This window comes from Amblyraja radiata, chromosome 8, assembly GCF_010909765.2.
Source record: "Amblyraja radiata isolate CabotCenter1 chromosome 8, sAmbRad1.1.pri, whole genome shotgun sequence".
NCBI classification, from domain to species: domain Eukaryota; kingdom Metazoa; phylum Chordata; class Chondrichthyes; order Rajiformes; family Rajidae; genus Amblyraja; species Amblyraja radiata.
In genome coordinates this window covers 76993728-77012469 of record NC_045963.1, presented here as the reverse complement: position 1 = coordinate 77012469, position 18742 = coordinate 76993728, and the positions used below count along the sequence as shown (strand labels likewise).

The 18742-nt window shown below is 44.8% G+C and overlaps 1 protein-coding gene across 4 annotated transcripts in view; it reads left to right on the top strand.

Annotated features, from left to right (window-relative positions):
• Positions 1-251: 251 nt before the first annotated feature.
• Positions 252-18742, top strand: part of esf1 (ESF1 nucleolar pre-rRNA processing protein homolog) — a 60726-nt gene continuing 42235 nt past the window's right edge. For 2 of the 4 annotated variants that reach the window (XM_033026274.1, XM_033026270.1), the window contains exons 1-6: positions 343-435; positions 3290-3991; positions 6364-6653; positions 8307-8420; positions 10945-11060; positions 15159-15311. In XM_033026274.1, coding sequence (XP_032882165.1) covers positions 3313-3991; positions 6364-6653; positions 8307-8420; positions 10945-11060; positions 15159-15311 — 1352 coding nt within the window. In that variant the 5' untranslated portion in view covers positions 343-435; positions 3290-3312. Of the gene's footprint in view, positions 436-1127; positions 1220-3278; positions 3992-6363; positions 6654-8306; positions 8421-10944; positions 11061-15158; positions 15312-18742 lie in introns of those variants that run through there. The other 2 variants (XM_033026271.1, XM_033026272.1) reach the window with 2 other exon arrangements.

Below are 18742 nucleotides of genomic sequence, written 5' to 3'. Positions count from 1 at the left end.
TCCTGGCAACCATCAAACGTTCGACCATGCGCATGCGCATCCGGCTCTTCAACGGCCTATCCTAGCTACTACGCATGCGCCCTGCCCCGGCAACTGCCATGCCCTCACAGCGCGCATGCGCCCCAGGACCCCTTCCCCCCCCCTCTCCCCGATGCAACCACTCGACCAAAGGGGAGCTTGGTCCTAAATAAACAACAGTCGGCAGCAGAGCAATAATTACAATCATTTATGTAACGTAATTATATTGAGTAGAATTTTTCCATAGAATTGTTAGGTGACAGAGTATTTTACGCGTGTTTTGTTGGAGTTTTAGTTGCAATGTTGAGCCGACCCCCCCCCCCCTCCTTACTGGGTGAAGGTGGGGAGGAGAAGGTCACGGGGTCAGGGGGCGGAGTCTACGGGCGGCACGAGGACGGTGCGGTTCCTGGGTGGCGGGTACGTGGCGACCGGACCCTCCCCCATCTCCCCATCCACCCCACTCTTACTCCAATCCCCCCCCACCCCCCACCTTCATCATCCTCCCACCTCCACCCATACACCTCCCTCATCGCCATCACCCCCCTCCCCCGCGATGTGCCCCCATCACCCCCTCCCCCCCCCCCCCCCCCTCCCCATCACACCACCCTCCCCCTCCCCCCCTCCCCCCCCCTTCACATCCTCCCCCCCCACCCCCCCCCTCATCCCACTCCCCCCCATCACCCCCCTCATCATCCTCCCCCCCATCACCTCCCCCTCATCCTCCTCCCCCCCATCACCCCCCCTCATCATCCCCTCCCCATCCTCATCATCCCACACTCACCCCCTCCACATCCTCCCCCCACACCCCTCATCTCCCCCTCATCATCCTCCCCCCCCATCACCCCCCCTCATCATCCTCCCCCCCATCACCCCCCTCATCATCCTCCCCCCATCACCCTCATGCATCCCCCCATCACCCCTCATCATCCTCCCCCCTCATCACCCTCATCATCCCCCCATCACCCCCCTCAGCATCCTCCCCCCCCCTGCCCCCGCCCCTCATCACCCCCCTCTCACCATGGTAAAGAAGGTGTATCGTATAAATATATCTGAGGGCATATGGTATGCTTGACATCAGGCAGGACAATTGAGTATAAGAGTCAGGAAGTCACAATGTAACTTTGTAAGACCTTTGCTAGGCCGCTTTTGGAGTATTATATGCAGTTCTGGTCTCCCCATGGATGTAGAGACTTTGGAAAAGGTGCAGTGGAGGTTTACCAAAATGATGCAAAAGACATAAAATGCCTCAGTAACATGTGTAGGAAGGAACTGCAGATGCTGGTTTAAATCGAAGATAGACACAAAATGCTGGAGTAGCTCAGCTGGAAAGGCAGCATCTCTGGAGAGAAGGAATAAGTGACGTTTCGGGCCTGCACTTGGTCTTGCCGATATACAGGAGTCCACCCATGATACAGCGGATACAGTAGATGAGGTTGGAGGAGGTGAACCTCTGCCTCACCTGAAAAAAGTGAACCTCTGCCTCACCTGAAAAGACTGTTGGGGTTCTTGGGTGGAGTCGAGGGTGGAGATATAGGGACAGGTGTTGTATCTTCTGCGGTTGCAGGGGAAAGTACCTGGGCAGGGGGTGGTTTGGGGGGGGGGGGGGGGAAGGGACGAGTTGACCAGGGAGTTGTGGAGGGAACAGTCTGCGGAAAGCAGAAAGGGGTGGAGATGGGAAGATGTGGCTAGTAGTGGGATCCCGTTGGAGGAGGCGAAAATGTCAGGATTATATGCTGTATGCGACGGCTGATCGGTGGAAGGTGAGGACAAGGAGGACTCTGTCCTTGTTACGAATGGGGGGGAGGGGGAGCGAGAGCGGTGCAGCGGGATATGGAGGAGCCTCTTCTATACTGGAAGATGGGTACCGCCGTTCCCTAAAGAATGGGGGCAGAGTTACTCCACACAAAGATGGAGTAACTCAACGGGACTGGGAGCATCTCTGGAGGGAAGGAATGGGTGACGTTTCGGTCAAGACCCTTCTTCAGACAGGTTAGGGATAAGGGAAACAAGAGATATAGATGGTGATGTGGAGAGATAAAGAACAATGAATGAAAGATATGCAAGAAAGTAACGATGATAAAGGAAACAGGTCATTGTAAGCTGTTTGTAGGGTGAAAATGAGAAACGAGTACGACATGGGTGGGGGAGGTATAGTGAGAGAGGGAATGCCGCGGCTACCTGAAGTGAGAGAAATCAAAATCATACCACTGGGCTGTCAGCTGTCCAAGCGAAATATGAGATGCTGTTCCTCCAATTCCCCAAACTTCCTCCTAAAAAGTGTAGTCTAGATAGCTAAGTGAGTCAGTCGGTTTGTAATGGATTGACTGTCTCCTGTGATGGAGACGGTGAGAAGTAGAAACGGTGGGGAGATGTCGGAGATGGTCCAAGTGAATTTGAGTGCAGGATGGAAATTAGTCGTGAAGTTGATGAAGTCAGTGGGTTCTGCATGTCCAAACGCAAAGTGCTGGAGTAAATTCGCGATTCAGGTGGGAATGTATAGAGACATTCTTTCAGACCAAAACGTTGCCTATATACTCCTGCATTTTGTGTTTTGCATGATGTTGTAAATATATGATTGTTAAGGGCTTGGGCACACTAGAGGCAGGAAACATGTTCCCGATGTTGGGGGAGTCCAGAACCAGGGGCCACAGTTTAAGAGTAAGGAGTAAGCCATTTACAACGGAGACGAGGAAACACATTTTCTCACAGAGTGGTGAGTCTGTGGAATTCTCTGCCTCAGAGGGCGGTGGAGCCCGGTTCTCTGGATGCTTTCAAGAGAGAGCTAGATAGGGCTCTTAAAAATAGCGGAGTCAGGGGATATGGGGAGAAGGAAGGAACGGGGTACTGATTGGGGATCAGCCATGATCACATTGAATAGCGGTGCTGGCTCGAAGGGCCAAATGGCCTACTGCACCTATTGTCTAAAAAAAAAAGAACATTTCTGTACAGGGCTTTTCAACATTTAATCCTGATATGTATGAGGAATAATTACGGTAACAGCACGGTTGTAGAGATAAGTAAGAGAGAAGCTCAAGGTAACTGTAAGCACTGTGTGAGCAGTCATGTTGGGGGGGGAATTGATGCAGATTTTGAGATCTATTAAACCCTGTCAAATGCATTTTCCCAGGAGAATGTGTTTAAAAATGTAATTTGGAGAATCTGTGTGCCCTTGGAGTGCTTTGTAAATTTATTTTCAATCTATATTTTTATGATTCCTGTGATTTTTTTTTTTCTATAAAGTTTAAATTTTGTTCTTGCAGTTTTCTGCCAGATTGGACATAGGATTGGATAAAAATGGCGTCGAGAGCAGAGGAAGTTATGAGTGACGACCGCTTCAGGCAGGTGATGAAGGACCCCAGGTTCTGGGAGATGCCCGAGAAAGAACGCAAGATCAAGATCGACAAGAGGTTTCAAGGGATGTTTCATGAGAAGAAATTTAAACTGAATTACACCGTGGATAAGAGGGGGAGACCAATCAACCACAGCACAACGGAAGACCTGAAGCGCTTTTATGACTTGGACTCCGATGATTCCGACTTGGATGATGATGATGAACCTGGAAAGAGCAAACAAAGAGAGCTGGGGGTAAAACTGAGGCAAGGAAGAAAGAGTGGTTCCGGAGAAGCTCTGAAAGGCAGCATGCTGATAGATAAAAAGAAAAAGCAGAGTCTAAACAAAGGGACAAAATCAAAAATTATGAAAGACCTGGAAACTGAGAGCCCCTGTGACAATATCAGTACTGACGTTAACAAGAAAAAGCTTAAAATAACAGCGAGTGAAAAGACGGCATTTAAAGATGAGCGCTCTGAAAGCAGTGAAGAAGAGGAGCGAGCCGATGAGATGAAAAATAAACCCGCGTCTACCCTTAAACTGCAGAAGAAAAGTATTGTCAGCAATCAAGAAGGAATAAAACTATTTGCAACAGAGAACAATACAATTAAAACAGGTGCTTCAGAAGATGATAGTGATTTAGGTATGTGTTATATTTCTATCCATCCAAGTGGTGATCCCCATTTTACAGGCATTTGAGTCGACCGTAAAAATTTCCATTGACTTGGTCTCCACAGCCTTCTGTGGCAATGAATTCCACAGATTCATTGAATTCCACAGAATTCCACAGAAATTCATCCTTGCTATAAAGACAAATCACTGCCCACAAAAAATGAGATACAGAATAATATTCGCTCTTGTAGAGTTTAAAAAAAAATAGTAAAACACAAAATGTTCTTTCAACGTGCAGTTCTTGACGCATGCGCGGATGATGCTGCTTCGCATTGTGGAAGATCACGATACACCCATTTTCTGTTTCCCCCCCCCCCCATCACCCCCTTTAATGTGGGGTTTGCCTTGAAGATAGATAGATAGATAGATACAATTTATTGCCACACAACCAGGGTTGGTGGAAATCTGGGTTGTCAGCAGCAGTACAATAACAAAGAACACACAATAAAACTGTAACACAAACATCCACCACAGCATTCATCACTGTGGTGGAAGGCACAAAAACCTGGCCAGTCCTCCTCCACTTCCCCCCGTGTACAGGACCAGAGTCCAGTCAGTCCAGGATCGGCTCTTCCTCACCGGAGACCGCGGCTCTAAGTTGGTGTAGGCTGCAGGCCGGCGGTCGAGACCCAAAGTCCCCGCCGCAGCCAGAAGCACCGTAGACTGCAGGGCCGGCGGTCGAAGCTCCCCTCCAGGGGTGATGGCAAGTCCATGCCGGACCCGCGGTAGAAGTTGGCCGCGGGCCGGCAGTGATGGCTTCTTCCTCCCCCGGCTCCCCCACTAGGGATCCCGGGCTGTAGACGCCGCACCAGCTGGAGCTCTGCAGACCGCGGCTTCAGGCTGCGACTTCAGGCTGCCGGCTGCCCCGGGCCAGCGAAACGGAGCGCTCCCCTCCAGCGAGCCCCAGCGAGGGCTCACCCGCTCCATGCCGAGAGTCCACGCTGCGCCCGCCGCTGAAGCCCCGGGCCGTCTCCGGGAAAGGCCGCGTCGATCCTTGATGTTAGGCCACGGGGGAGGCGACCTGGAAAAAGTCGCCTCTCCATGGAGGAGGCGACCGAAGCGGTTTCTCCCTTACCCCCCCCACACCACCCCCCACACAAAACACACGAAGAAACACCAAATACATACTTTAAAACATACGAAAAAATTAAAAAAAAGCTGGAAAAACTGACACGCTGCTGACATGGCTGCACACAGAGGAGCGCCCCCTACAGACACCCCTGATGTACACGGGGGGGGGGGGAAGATCGGCTCCCATGTGACTACTATCATGAACGTTGTGTACTCCAGTTTTTGGTTAATGTTTGAAACTTTGGTACTGAATAAGCCTCATAAATTTGCACTGATGTCCAATCCATGGCATGTCCGGCCGTACAATGTAGAAGGCTGTTTGGCCCATTGAATCCTTGCAGGCCTTTGGAGCAATTGCTTCAATCCTCTTCCCCCCTCCCCCACTTATTTATTGTAACCTGTTCTTTCTCATCCCACCTAGTTTAGTTTATTGGCACTTACTTGCTCTGGAGATGATTTGTAGTGGACAATTGCTCGAGTTTGGGAAGTAGGAGGAAACCAGTGTACCTACTGGCAACTATGTAATCAAACTGTGAGCATGCACATTCCACTTCAGAGCTCAGGATGAAACCAGGTCTATCTTTTGGCAACGTTCAGCTGAAGGGCGTAAATCTAAAGCATGCACACCATCTTACCTCGGTGTACAGATTCAAACACACCTTTATTATTTTTTTAGGTAGACAAAAATGCTGGAGAAACCCAGCGGGTGAGGCAGCATCTATGGAGTGAAGGATTAGGTGACGTTTCAGGTCGAGACCCTTCTTCAGACTGATGTGGGGATGATGGGGGGGGGGGGAGAAGAAAGGAAGAGGCGGAGACAGTAGGCTGAGGGAGAGCCGGGAAGGGGAAAGAGGGAGAAAGCAGGGACTACCTGAAATTGGAAAAGTAAATGTTCATACCGCTGGGGTGTAAACGACCCAAGCGAAATATGAGGTGCTGCTCCTCCAATTTACAGTGGGACTCACTCTGGTCATGGAGGAGGCCCAGGACATAAAGGTCGGATTCGGAATGGGAGGAAGAGTTGAAGTGCTGAGCCACCGGGAGATCAGGTTGGTTATTGCGAACCGAGCGGAGGTGTTGGGCGAAGCGATTGCCAAGCCTACGCTTGGTCTCACCGATGTAGAGCAGCTGACACCCAGAGCAGCGGATGCAATAGATGAGGTTGGAGGAAGTGCAGGTGAACCTTGTTTGCACTCTGTCCTTTTAAAATGTCACAGTAGCAGTTCAGTGCCTCCGCAATTTGTTTCGGAATAAACTTTTGATGCATTTCAGGAAGCGACGATGACGTTAATGACGAAGGTCACTGGAGTGAAAGTGACTCTTCAGGATCAGGCAGACAAAGCCGGGAGGAAGAAGATGAAATCACGGCAGACAGTGAAGATGAAGAGTATTCATCCGGAGGCGACAGTGATAGCGACAGTGGTCCTGATTTGGCCAGAGGGAAAGGAAACATTGAAACAAGCTCTGATGACGATGACTATTTTGAAGAACCGTTAGTCAATGAGCCAGAAATCGAACACAACTGGGGAGAACTGGATAAGGAAGCCCTACGTGGAGATACGGTAAAGATCATAGATATATATAGTAACCACTGAGGCCTCTTCTGCTCACTCAAGCACAGTATTTCAGACACTCACCATTCTCTGGATAGAAACAAATATTTTGTCTTCATCTTTCGTTTAAATCTTGCAAATGCTTAACCATTAGACTCCTGAATTATTGATGTTGCTGAGGGAAGTATTTCTTCCTTGTTCTATTATGCGTAGTTCCCTTAGGAAAAATTGGAAGATTAAAGGAATGCAAAAATGATTATAGACCTCTTTAGAATGGATTTCAATTATCGCGGGAGGAGTGTTCCCAGAGTAATCAGACACCACAGTCTCTTTAAGAACACAGGCTGCTAGTTGAACCCCAGTCCCACGGTACGAGTTCATTCCAAGAGTTCTCCCCGAGTTTGCCCTGATTCGAACTCGGAGATTTACGGTAATGGCCACTCGTCGGTACTCAGGGCTCTCGTGGACATTTTTCATCATGTTGAAAAAATCTTCACGAGTCTTCCCGTGCTTACCTGCCGTTAGCGAGTGCCTGCTGTTAGCGCTAAGAGATCCGAGAGATCCGAGATCCGATGTACCCGTTACGTTCTCCGTGCTTACCACTCGGGAGAGAACTCTTGGAATGAACTCGTACCGTGGGTCAGGGCTATTATACTGTGGGAGGTCATTTGAAATTGACAATGCAATTGCTTTGAACGATACCGAAAGGTCTGAATGACAAATAAAGGATTCAATTCAATTCAATTCAATTGTGCAACGAAACACTAAAAAACGCCTTAACAACAAGGGGCAGTACAGTGGAGTAGTGGTAGAGCTACTGCCTTATAGTGACAGAAACCCGGTTTCGATCTTGACTATGGGTGCTGTCTGTACGGAGTTTGTGCATTCTCCCCATGACCTGCGTGTGTTTTCTCCAAGATATTCAGTTTTTTCCCACACTCCAAAAACGTATAGGTTTGTCGGATAGTTATAGTTAGTTTAGTTTAGGGATACAGTGCGGAAACAGGCCCTTCGGCCCACCGGGTCCACGTCAAATATGATCCCCGCATATTAGCACTATCCAACACACTAGGGACAATTTTTACATTTTAACCAGCTAATTTACCTACAAACCTGTACGTTTTTGGAGTGTGAGGAAACCGAAGATCTCGGAGAAAACCCACGTGGTCACGGAACGTACAAACTCCGTACAGACAGCACCCGGGATCGAGCCAAGGCCTCTGGCGCTGCAAGTGCTGTAAGGCAGTAACTCTACCTCTGCACCACACTGCCACACACAGCTTGGTGTAAATGTGAAATTGTCCCTAGTGTGTGGAGGGTAGTGTTTATAAGCGGGGATCGCTGGTCGGTGTGTACTTGGTGGGCCGAAGGGCCTGTTTCCGCGCTGTATCTCTAAACTAAATCGAACTAAACAAAACAAACAGCCTTTAGTATTTTTAGCTTGCAGTAACAAAAATATATTTTTAGCTTTGTAAATGGCGGTTAATAGCAAACACTCGGCAATAACGGACACCCATTTTTCCCCCTCATGAACCGTTATAACGAGGTTTTTTCTGTACTGCAAATAGCCGTAAAAATCTCTGCATTTTAAAATGTTTTATTACCTGCTATTGAATCAGTTTTCATGAGACAATTTCCATAACATCCTGATTTCCTTGTTAGGTCACTCGGCGATTTGCAGTTTGCAACCAAGATTGGGACAAAATAAAGGCAAATGATCTGATGGTGTTATTCAATTCTTTCATCCCCAAAGATGGCGCTGTATTGTCTGTGAAGGTGAGTTTATTAAATGGTTCCAATTTTACATTTTTCCAATGTTACACTTTTTTCTTTCTCACTTCTCCTTGATATTTAGATAATACTCAGATATTAACTGATAACACTCAGAAAGCTTCTGCTTATATGAATAAAAAATGATTGAGTGATAATAACCTGAATGTGATTGTTTTTTGAAAGTCTAACTGATAGTGGCAACATTTAGATTTGCCTTGGGTTGTAAATCTTGGCATTATATTGATCTTGCCCTTTTCTTTGCTATTGTTTCTACAGCAAAGGGAAATATTTCCTTGTTTAGATACATATTACATTGCATTAAATAGGGTTCTGTGGAAACATAGAAACACAGAAAATAGGTGCAGGAGTAGGCCATTCAGCCCTTCGAGCCTGCACCGCCATTCAATATGATCATGGCTGATCATCCAACTCAGTATCCTGTACCTGCCTTCTCCCCATACCCCCTGATCCGTTTAGCCACAAGGGCCACATCTAACTCCCTCTTAAATATAGCCAATGAACTGGCTTCTGTGGCAGAGAATCCACAGAAGCAAATCTCCATTCATCTACCAAAATTATGGATATTTTAATTAATAAGTGTGGCAATAAGCAACTGCAGATGCTGGTTTTCAAACAAAGACACAAAGTGCTGGAGTAACTCAGCGGGGGCAGGCAGCATCTCACTGAGATTCCAGCGATTTGTTTTCATCATAGTTGTGCTAATGTAAAAAAAATCAGATTTGAGCCACTTTACATGGATAGGAAAGGTTTAAAAAGATATGGGTCAAACACACGAAGATGGGACTAGATTTGAAGGGGCTTCTTGAATGGGTTGGGCCGAAGCACCTATTTCTCTACTGTATCACTAGAAAGGTTCCATTAAGCTTATCACATCTGTGTTGAAAAGTGCACTCCTGCTATAGCCAAATTCTTGCAAATTATTCCCCTTTAAATACTTATCCACTCTCCTTTGAAGATTAATTTTGAATCTGCTTATGCCACACTTAAATCAAACAATGCATTGCACATTGTTAAAAACCTGCAAATCAAAAAGAAAAAATCTTCTCTTATCATTCTGGGTCTCCGCACCAGTAATCTCACATCTCTGATCATTGACTATCTTGCCTTCAGAAACATTTGTCCTTAATTACTATAAAACTTAATAACTTTGAAAGTTCTGTTAAATTTCCTCTTGCTCATTCCATGGTAAGGAGAGCTGCCTAGGCTTCTTTCATCTCGATGGAATAATGGCAGGTTGCCAGTTCCGCACCTGCTGCCCATTGCTATCTAATCTTCTCCGCTATGATTCTCACCTGGTGGCGAATGACTCGTATTAGAGCTCTCGGGTCACATTTCCACTTTGTTCTCGCTCTGTCTTTTGATCAGCGATGCTGAAAACTCGGCAGTCATCAAGTTGCATACTTTTCAGTTCATTTCCTTTTATAAACTAAAAAAATCTCAATTTAAAAGTATAACCGAATTTTGCTGGGATTCATTAGTGAGATGTTAAAATATAAGTTCCTGTGCTGAAGTCAATGTTACGTTTTTTGTAAAACCCTTTTTACAAAGGATTATGACAGGCAAAAAGAGCAGTACTTCTAAGCCTGAATTTTATTGAAGATGTATTGGTTTTATTAACTTTAGTGAAGCATTTTGTCTGATGCACTATTTAAATCTATTTTATACATTGCATTAAATTGGTTGGATCACTATTTTTTTTCACGATTTTCCCTTTTGCTTCAGTAAATAGAAGTATTTTTGCAAGTGGTTATAAAATCGTAGATAACACCTTCTGCAAATTTAAAGCGAATGTAAATTGATTAAGTGTTTAAGAAGGAACTGCAGATGCTGGAAAATCGAAGGTACACAAAAATGCTGGAGAAACTCAGCGGGTGCAGCAGCATCTATGGAGCGAAGGAAATAGTCTGAAGAAGGGTTTCGGCCCGAAACGTTGCCTATTTCCTTCGCTCCATAGATCCTGCTGCACCCGCTGAGTTTCTCCAGCATTTTTGTGTACCGCAAATAGATTAAATTTGAAGAACTGGACAGTTGATGCTTCAGGACTGAAGGTTCCCGACCCGAAATGTCACCTGTATGTGTTCTCCAGAGATGCTGTCTGACCCTCTGAGTTATTCCAGCACTGTGTCTTTTTTTTTTGTTGAAAACCACCATCTGCCGTTCCTCAATTAAATTATAGTTTAAATAGATGATGGAAGGAATACAGAAGTTGGTAATATTATTGAATGATACAGATCGGTTCTATTAAAGAGCGTATTTTCATTCTGTATAATCAGTATGTAGGTGACCCACGTTTATAACGGTAGGAAAATAGAAGTTGTTCATTGAGGTTATTATTTGGTTCTCCCCATAAATGCTTACAATAGACAATACGCAATAGACAATAGGTGCAGGAGTAGGCCATTCGGCCCTTCGAGCCAGCACCGATGCATATTATCCCCAGATGATTTAGTCAGTAGGGTTATATGCAACTAAAATGGTTTCAAACTGACTGATGTGCTCACTTTAGATCTACCCGTCAGAATTTGGAAAGGAAAAAATGAAAGAGGAGGGATTACATGGGCCCACAGAATTACTGGGGAATAACTTACCGGAAAATGAAAATGAAGACACCAGTGAGCAAAGGTAAACAAAGCTTGACGGACCGTTTAACACCGTGAATTCCGCTGCAATATTTGGCAATCCCTCTTTTACCGGAGCATTGCAACCTCTCTTTCTTCTTTTTAATATGTTCTTTCACTTTAGACTTCAGAGATAATGCCCGCGGAAACAGACCCTTCGGCCCACTGAGACCAGGCCGACCAGCGATCACCCCGTACACTAGCACTATCCTGCACGCTAGGGACAATTTACAATTTTACCGAAGTCAATTAATCCATAAATCTGTATGTCTTTGGAGTGTGGGAGGAAACCGGAGCACCTGGAGAAAACCCTACACGATCACAGGGAGAACGTACAAACTCCATATAGACGGCACCCGTAGTCAGGATCGATTTAGAAACATAGAAACATAGAAAATATGTGCAGGAGGAGGATATTTGGCCCTTCAAGCCAGCACCGCCATTCATTGTGATCATGGCTGATCGTCCCCTATCAATAACCCGTGCCTGCCTTCTCCATATATCCCTTGACTCCACTAGCCCCTAGAGCTCTATCTAACTCTCTTTTCAATCCATCCAGTGACTTGGCCTCCACTGCCCTCTGTGGCAGGGAATTCCATAAATTCACAACTCTCTGGGTGAAAATTGTTTTTCTCATCTCAGTCTTAAATGACCTCCCCTTTATTCTAAGAAAGGGTCTCTGGTGTTGGCTCTTTGACCAAGCACAGTTCTTTCCAATTTTTGACATCTGGCTGTTAACAAATTCTGCTTGAAGACCTCCCTGTGAAGGTCCTCATCGGGTTTTACCATCGTAAAGAAACTATAAAAGTAGGTTTTGTTGTAAAAATATTTGTATTGAAGCAGTGCCCAAAGCTAACTAGTTGATTTATCCATCAAGTTTGGTATGTTCCCAGTCTGTGCAATTTTCTTTTAGCAATTGATAGAAATAATAAAATGGTGAACTGTACCGAAGTAGAATTAAAAAGTATGTTTTTTGCTGTCCAAATTCCAAATGATCGTTGAACTGTCTATCAGGTGGACGGCAAACATTCTGTCATTTGTAACCGTGTCTCTTAACAAATACTTTATTTTCTTATGTTCTTACCTAAAAAACAAACTTGATAATCAAAACTTAAGAGGACAAACGGGTAAAAGCCCTGTCCCACTGTACGAGTTCATTCAAGAGTTCTCCCAAGTTTGGCCCTGATTCGAATTCGGAGATTTACGGTAATGGCTGCTCGTAAGTACTCGGGGCTCTCATGGACATTTTTCAACATGTCCAAAAATCTTCACGTCATCCCGTGTTTACTGCGTTTCCTGAGTACCTGCAGTTAGCGTTACGAGCCGCTAAGAGACGTCCCCGAGCTCCGACGTACCCGATACGTTCATTCTACGTGCTTACCACGAGTTTCATTTTTTTTTTAAACTCGGGAGAGCACTTGAATGAACTCGTACAGTGGGACAGGGCTATTACTAGAGATGTGAGCAAATCACTTGCCTCATGGAAGCTCTTGCTGTACTCCACCTCGTAGGTTATAGGAGCAGAATTAGGACATTCGGCTCATCAAGTCTACTCCGCCATTCAATCATGGTTGATCTATCTCTCCCTCCTAACCCCATTCTCCTGCCTTCTCCCCATAACCCCTGACACCCATTGAAGGCTCGAGCAGAGTGGAAGCTACTCATGGTCTCAAAGCCATGATTGAATGGCGAAGTAGACTTAATGGGCCGAATGGCCTAATTCTGCTTCTATCACTTATTACCTTATGATAGTTCTTATTTAGTTCTCAAATAAATTTAGGTTTGTGATAGACGTTCAAAAGAGGGACAACTAATTTTATTCTTAACATTTGGACTTTTGGGGCAAGAAACTCTGTTTTATTTGAATCTTGTGGAAAGGGTCCCAACTCGAAACATCACCAATCCATCTTCTCCAGAGATGCTGCCTGACCCGCTGAGTTACTCCAGCACTATGTGACTTCAAATTTTGGTGCAAAGGGATGATAACGATTGGAATTTCAAAACCTACCAATTGAGGGCGCTGCATTGCCATGCTAAATGAATGAAGAGTTTCTGCCTTCTGTACCAGTATGAATTTGGTTCTCACTGTCATATCCTTTATCAATTTAAAATGGATACTGGACAGGGCAGAAGAAAGGCATGTTTTCTTTTTGAAGCTGCTTATTGTTCAATTATCAGCAAGAATTTCTCATGTAATGTTTTGTGCTAAAAGTCCTATTTGGGGATGTTTTTTACTTTTTATAGATTACCTGTGAATGTGGCATTTATTTTTTAAGATGGTGTCACACTATAGAACAATATATGACATTGGTTTGCTATCAGCCAGATACAACCTAAAGTGTATTAGGTTTGTATTTAATATTGTCACATATACCAAGGTACAGTGTAAGGTCTTGTTTTGCATGCTATCCTTACACATCAGATACATCACATATAAATACAATTAAGTCAGATTCGAGTACAAATAGATAGAGCAAAAGCATGCAGCGTGAAAAAATATAGTTCTCATTGTGCACCTGTTCCGTAGACAAAGTCCAATGTCTGCAATGGGTCAGAGGTGAATCGGACAATGCCCTATCTTATGAAAAGACTGTTCAGACGCCTGAAAACAGAGGGATGCAAAACGTCACCTGTCCTTTTTCTCCAGAGTTGCTGTCTGACCTGCTGAGTTACTCCAGCATTTTGTGTCTATCTTTGGTATAGACATAGAAACATAGAAAATAGGTGCAGGAGTAGGCCATTCGGCCCTTCGATATGATCATGGCTGATCATCCAACTCAGTATCCTGTACCTGCCTTCTCTCCATACCCCCTGATCCCTTTAGCCACAAGGGCCACATCTAACTCCCTCTTAAATATAGCCAATGAACTGGCCTCAACTACCTTCTGTGGCAGAGAATTCCACAGATTCACCACTCTCTGTGTGAATCAGCATCTGCAGGGGTTTCCCAACCTTTTTTGTCCGGTTTACCCCTGCCAACTTTAATAGCACATGACAATGTTATTTCACTTATTTATGAACAACTAATGATGCACAGATACCAAACACAGTCAGTCAATGAGAAAAAATATGTACAAATCCAGAATCACCAAATTTACCCCCTGGGTCGGTGAAATTTACCCCCTGGGTGTGAATTTACCCCAGGTTGGGAACCCTTGCATTCGTGGCATTTAAAATACTTTTGGATAAGCGTATGGATACGCAGGGGCTGGTGGGACATGGGTTATGTACAGGTAGATAAGTGATGGTCTTGGAAGCATAAGGTATACAAAAATGCTGGAGAACCTCAGCGGGTGAGGCAGCATCTATGGAGCTGACGCTTCAAGACATTTCTTTAGACACGAAGAAGCATGTTCTGCACAAACATTAGGGGCTGAAGGGCCTGTTCTTGTGCTGTGCTGTACTTTGTTCTATAACATATTACAGTTATAATAAGGCAATTTGGACAAAGGAAATTTATTGTCACATACACCATTTGGTGCAGTGAAGTTTGAGTTGCCATGCAGCACACAAATAAGATAAACACAACACTATAGAGTTTAACATAAAACAAAATAACATAAAAGCACAATTTGTAAGCGTTACCATGCAATTTAATGTAAGATGTTTTTGTATTAATTTCAATTATGTTGAAGGGACTTGAAAGTTCTTACAAAACTCTTAAGTGGTTGGACAGGCTAGATGCAGGAAGATTATTCCCGATGTTGGGGAAATCCAGAACTAGGGGTCACAGTTTAAGGATAAGAGGGAATTCCTTTAGGACCGAGATGAGGAAAACATTTTTTACACAGAGAGTGGTGAATCTATGGAATTCTGTGCCACATAAGGTAGTTGAGGCCAGTTCATTGGCTATATATAAGAGGGAGTTAGATGTGGCCCTTGTGGCTAAAGGGATCAGGGGGTATGGAGAGAAGGCAGGGATGGGATACTGAGTTGGATGATCAGCCATGATCATATCGAATGGCGGTGCAGGCTCGAAGGGCCGAATGGCCTACTCCTGCACCTATTTTCTATGTTTCTATGAAACCTCTTTGTAGAAATAGGTATGTGCAGATTTTATAGCAAATATTATTTACATTAACCACTTGTATTTCCTTCATAGAATTATCCGGGAAAAAGTGCGGGAGTACCAGTTCAAACGACTGCAGTACTACTACGCAGTAGTGGAATGCGATTCTCCCGAAACGGCCAATAAGCTCTATGAGGAATGTGACGGGATGGAATATGAAAGCAGTAGTTCCTTTCTGGATCTCAGGTTCAGTAAAGATGTTGAATTTCCATTTCTTTGGTTTGCTAAAGCAAAGCATAATTGTACGTGAGGATAGACACAAAATGCTGGAGTAACTCAGCGGGACAGGTAGCATCTCTGGAGAGAAGGAATGGGTGACGTTTCTGGTCGAGACCCGTCTTCAGACTGGTTAGGGATATTCCAAACATGGTCTTATCCCTAACCAGTCTGAAGAAGGGTCTTGACCCAAAACGTACCCCATTCCTTCTCTCCAGAGATGCTGCCCTGTCTCGCTGAATTACTCCAGATTTTTGTGTCTATCTTGGGTTTAAACCAGCATCTGCTGTTCCTTCGTACACATTGTACAAGTGAATCTCTTCCCATTTGCCAGCAAACTCTCATTCACTCTGGTACATAAATATGTTGAGGCTGTGAGTAGGAAGGAACTGCAGATGCCGATTTACACTGAAGATAGACACAAAATGCTGGAGTAACTCAGCAGGATAGGCGGCATCTCTGGATAGAAGGAGTGGATGACGTTTTGGGTCGAGACCCTTCTTCAGAAGATGCTGAGTTACTCCAGCATTTTGTGTCTACTAATATGTTGGGGCTGTTACATTGCAAAATTACAGACCATTGGTCAACAACCAGAAGCCCAGTTGGGATTCAGTCAACATTTACAATGCAGTCTGGTTAGCACTCTGTTTTATTGTCATGTGCACCTTGGTACTAAACTAAGTTTGCAATGAGAATATCTTCTCTCCCTGTGTGATAGCCTGGCCAAGTTGAGCTGGTTTTGTTAGAACGAGAAGACTTAAAAATAACTAGGAATGTACTTGGCAGCATTCAGCCTATGCACTCCAACGATGCAAGCGTCAATTCTCTGGTGATAATGTGAAGATTTTTGCATCTAGTTTGGGTTATGACCTCCAACTCGGCTACAAGCCCATTATAAAGAGCTAATCATACTCTGTGAAGAGGTTCACATTAATTCCACATTTGGTTTGCTGAATTACTGAATGAACTGGTCCAAAAATTTCCTCTGACTAATGTTCTGTAATTTTGGTCTGAATGTATTGATGCATTTGATGCAAATTATTTGATGCTGTGTAATGTTTGGACATACTGATCATCCAGTCTCCCAGGCCACAGAGCATGTTCTTTTGCTATCTTTTTGCTTCAAAGAGCATTTTTTTTATTAACTTCCCACTCCCTGTCATTGTGTGTATAATTGTGTTTAGAGATTCAGCATGGAAACAGGCCCTTCAGCCCACTGAGTCCACTCTGACCATCTAAACCCATGTTATCCCACTTTCGTCGATCATCCTTTCACACCAGTTATCCGACCATGCACCAGGGGCAATTTACGGAGGCCAATTAACCTACGAACCTACGCACGTCTTTGGGATGATGTAGGAAACTGCAGCACCCGGTGGAAACCCACACCCTCACTGGGAAATTGTGCAAATTCCATACAGACAGCACCCAAGTCAGGATCGAACCTGGGTCTCTGGCGCTGTGAGGCAGAGGCTTCACCAGCTGCACCACTGTGCCACCTTAATATACTAGCTCTCCTTTTAATGCACTGGTGATATTACTTTGAGCCTGGAAGTTTCACTTGGGCAACTTGTAGTAGAGTTTTATTTGATGCATATCCAATTTGTGCGAGACCTGTTTTAAAACAATGACAACTGATACTTCTCTCTGACTTGAAAGATGAATGTAACTAATATATCATAGAGTCATGCAGCATGGAAACAGGCCTTTGACCCAACCTGCCATGCTGACCAAGGTGCCCCATCTACACTAGTCCCACCTGTTCACATATTGGCCCATATCCCTCCAATGGATGTCAAAGGATGTTGGGATGTTTCCACTAGTGGGAGAGTCTAGGTCTAGAGGTCATAGCCTCAGAATTAAAGTTCTTTTAGGAAGGAAATGAGGAGATATTTTTTTAATCAGACGGTGGTGAATCTGTGGAATCTTAGCCACAGAAGGCTGTGGAGGCCAAGTCAGTGGATATTTTTAAGGCAGAGATCGGCAGGTTCTTGACTAGTACGGGTGTCAGGGGTTATGGGAGAAGGCAGGAGAATAGGGTTGAGAGGGAATGAAAGATCAGCCATGATTGAATGGTGGAATATACTTGATAGACAATAGGTGCAGGAGTAGGCCATTCGGCCCTTCGAGCCAATGTGATCATGGCTGATCATCCCCAATCAGTACCCCGTTCCTGCCTTCTCCCCATATCCCCTGACTCCTATCTTTCAGAGCCCTATCTAGCTATCTCTTGAAAGTATCCAGAGAACCGGCCTCCACCGCTCTCTGATCTCACTAGGGCCCTGTACAACTGCAGAAGGATCTCGTTGCTCCTATACTCAACTCCTCTTGTTATGAAGGCCAACATGCCATTTGCTTTCTTCACTGCCTGCTGTACCTGCATGTTTACTTTCATTGACTGACGAACAAGGACCCCCAGATCCCGTTGTACTTCCCCTTTTCCCAATTTGACACAATTTAGATAATAATCTGCCTTCCTGTTTTTGCTACCAAAGTGGATAACCTCACGTTTATCCACATTAAACTGCATCTGCTATGCATCTGCCCACTCACCCAACCTGTCCAAGTCACCCTGCATTCTCATAGCATCCTCCACACAGTTCACACTGCCACCCATCATGGGCCAAATGGTCTAATTCAATCCTATCCCTTATGACCTAAACCTTTTTTTTAATCAATTTACCTGTCCAAATGTATTTTAAATGTTATAGTACCTGCCTCAACTACCTCCTCTGGCAGCTTGTTCCATATACCCACTGCCCTCTGTGTAAAAAGTTGCCTCTCCGGTTTTTGTTAAATTGTTTCCCTTTTACTTAAACCGATGTTCCTGCTTTGGTTTGACTTACCAAAATGTAACACCTTGTGCCAATCTGCATTAAACTCCATTTCAAGTCAAGAGTCAAGAGAGTTTTATTGTTATGTGTCCCAGATAGGACAATGAAATTCTTACTTGCTGCAGCGTAACAGAATATGTAAACATAGTAGGTTACTCTGCTCATTTGCGCATATTCCCTGGTTTTTGATTCCTCTTCTCTAGATAAAGGACTGCATTCACTCTATCTGTTCCGCCCCCCATGATGTTTTGACTCTTAAGATCACTCCTCGGTCTCCTCCAATTCCTAGCCTGTCCCTCTCCCTATAGCTCAAGCCCTCGAGTCTTGGCAAAGTCCTCATAAATCTTCTCCGCACTCTTTCTGGCCTCATGACATCCTTCCTATTGGCCAAAACTCAACACAATACTCCAAATGCGACCTCACCAACATGTTGTACAACTGTAACATAACACCCCACCTTCTGTACTCAATACTCTGACTATTGAAAGACAACATGCCAAAAGTCTTCTTGACCACCCTTTCTACTGTCGACAAAAAATGCTGGAGAAACTCAGCGGGTGAGGCAGC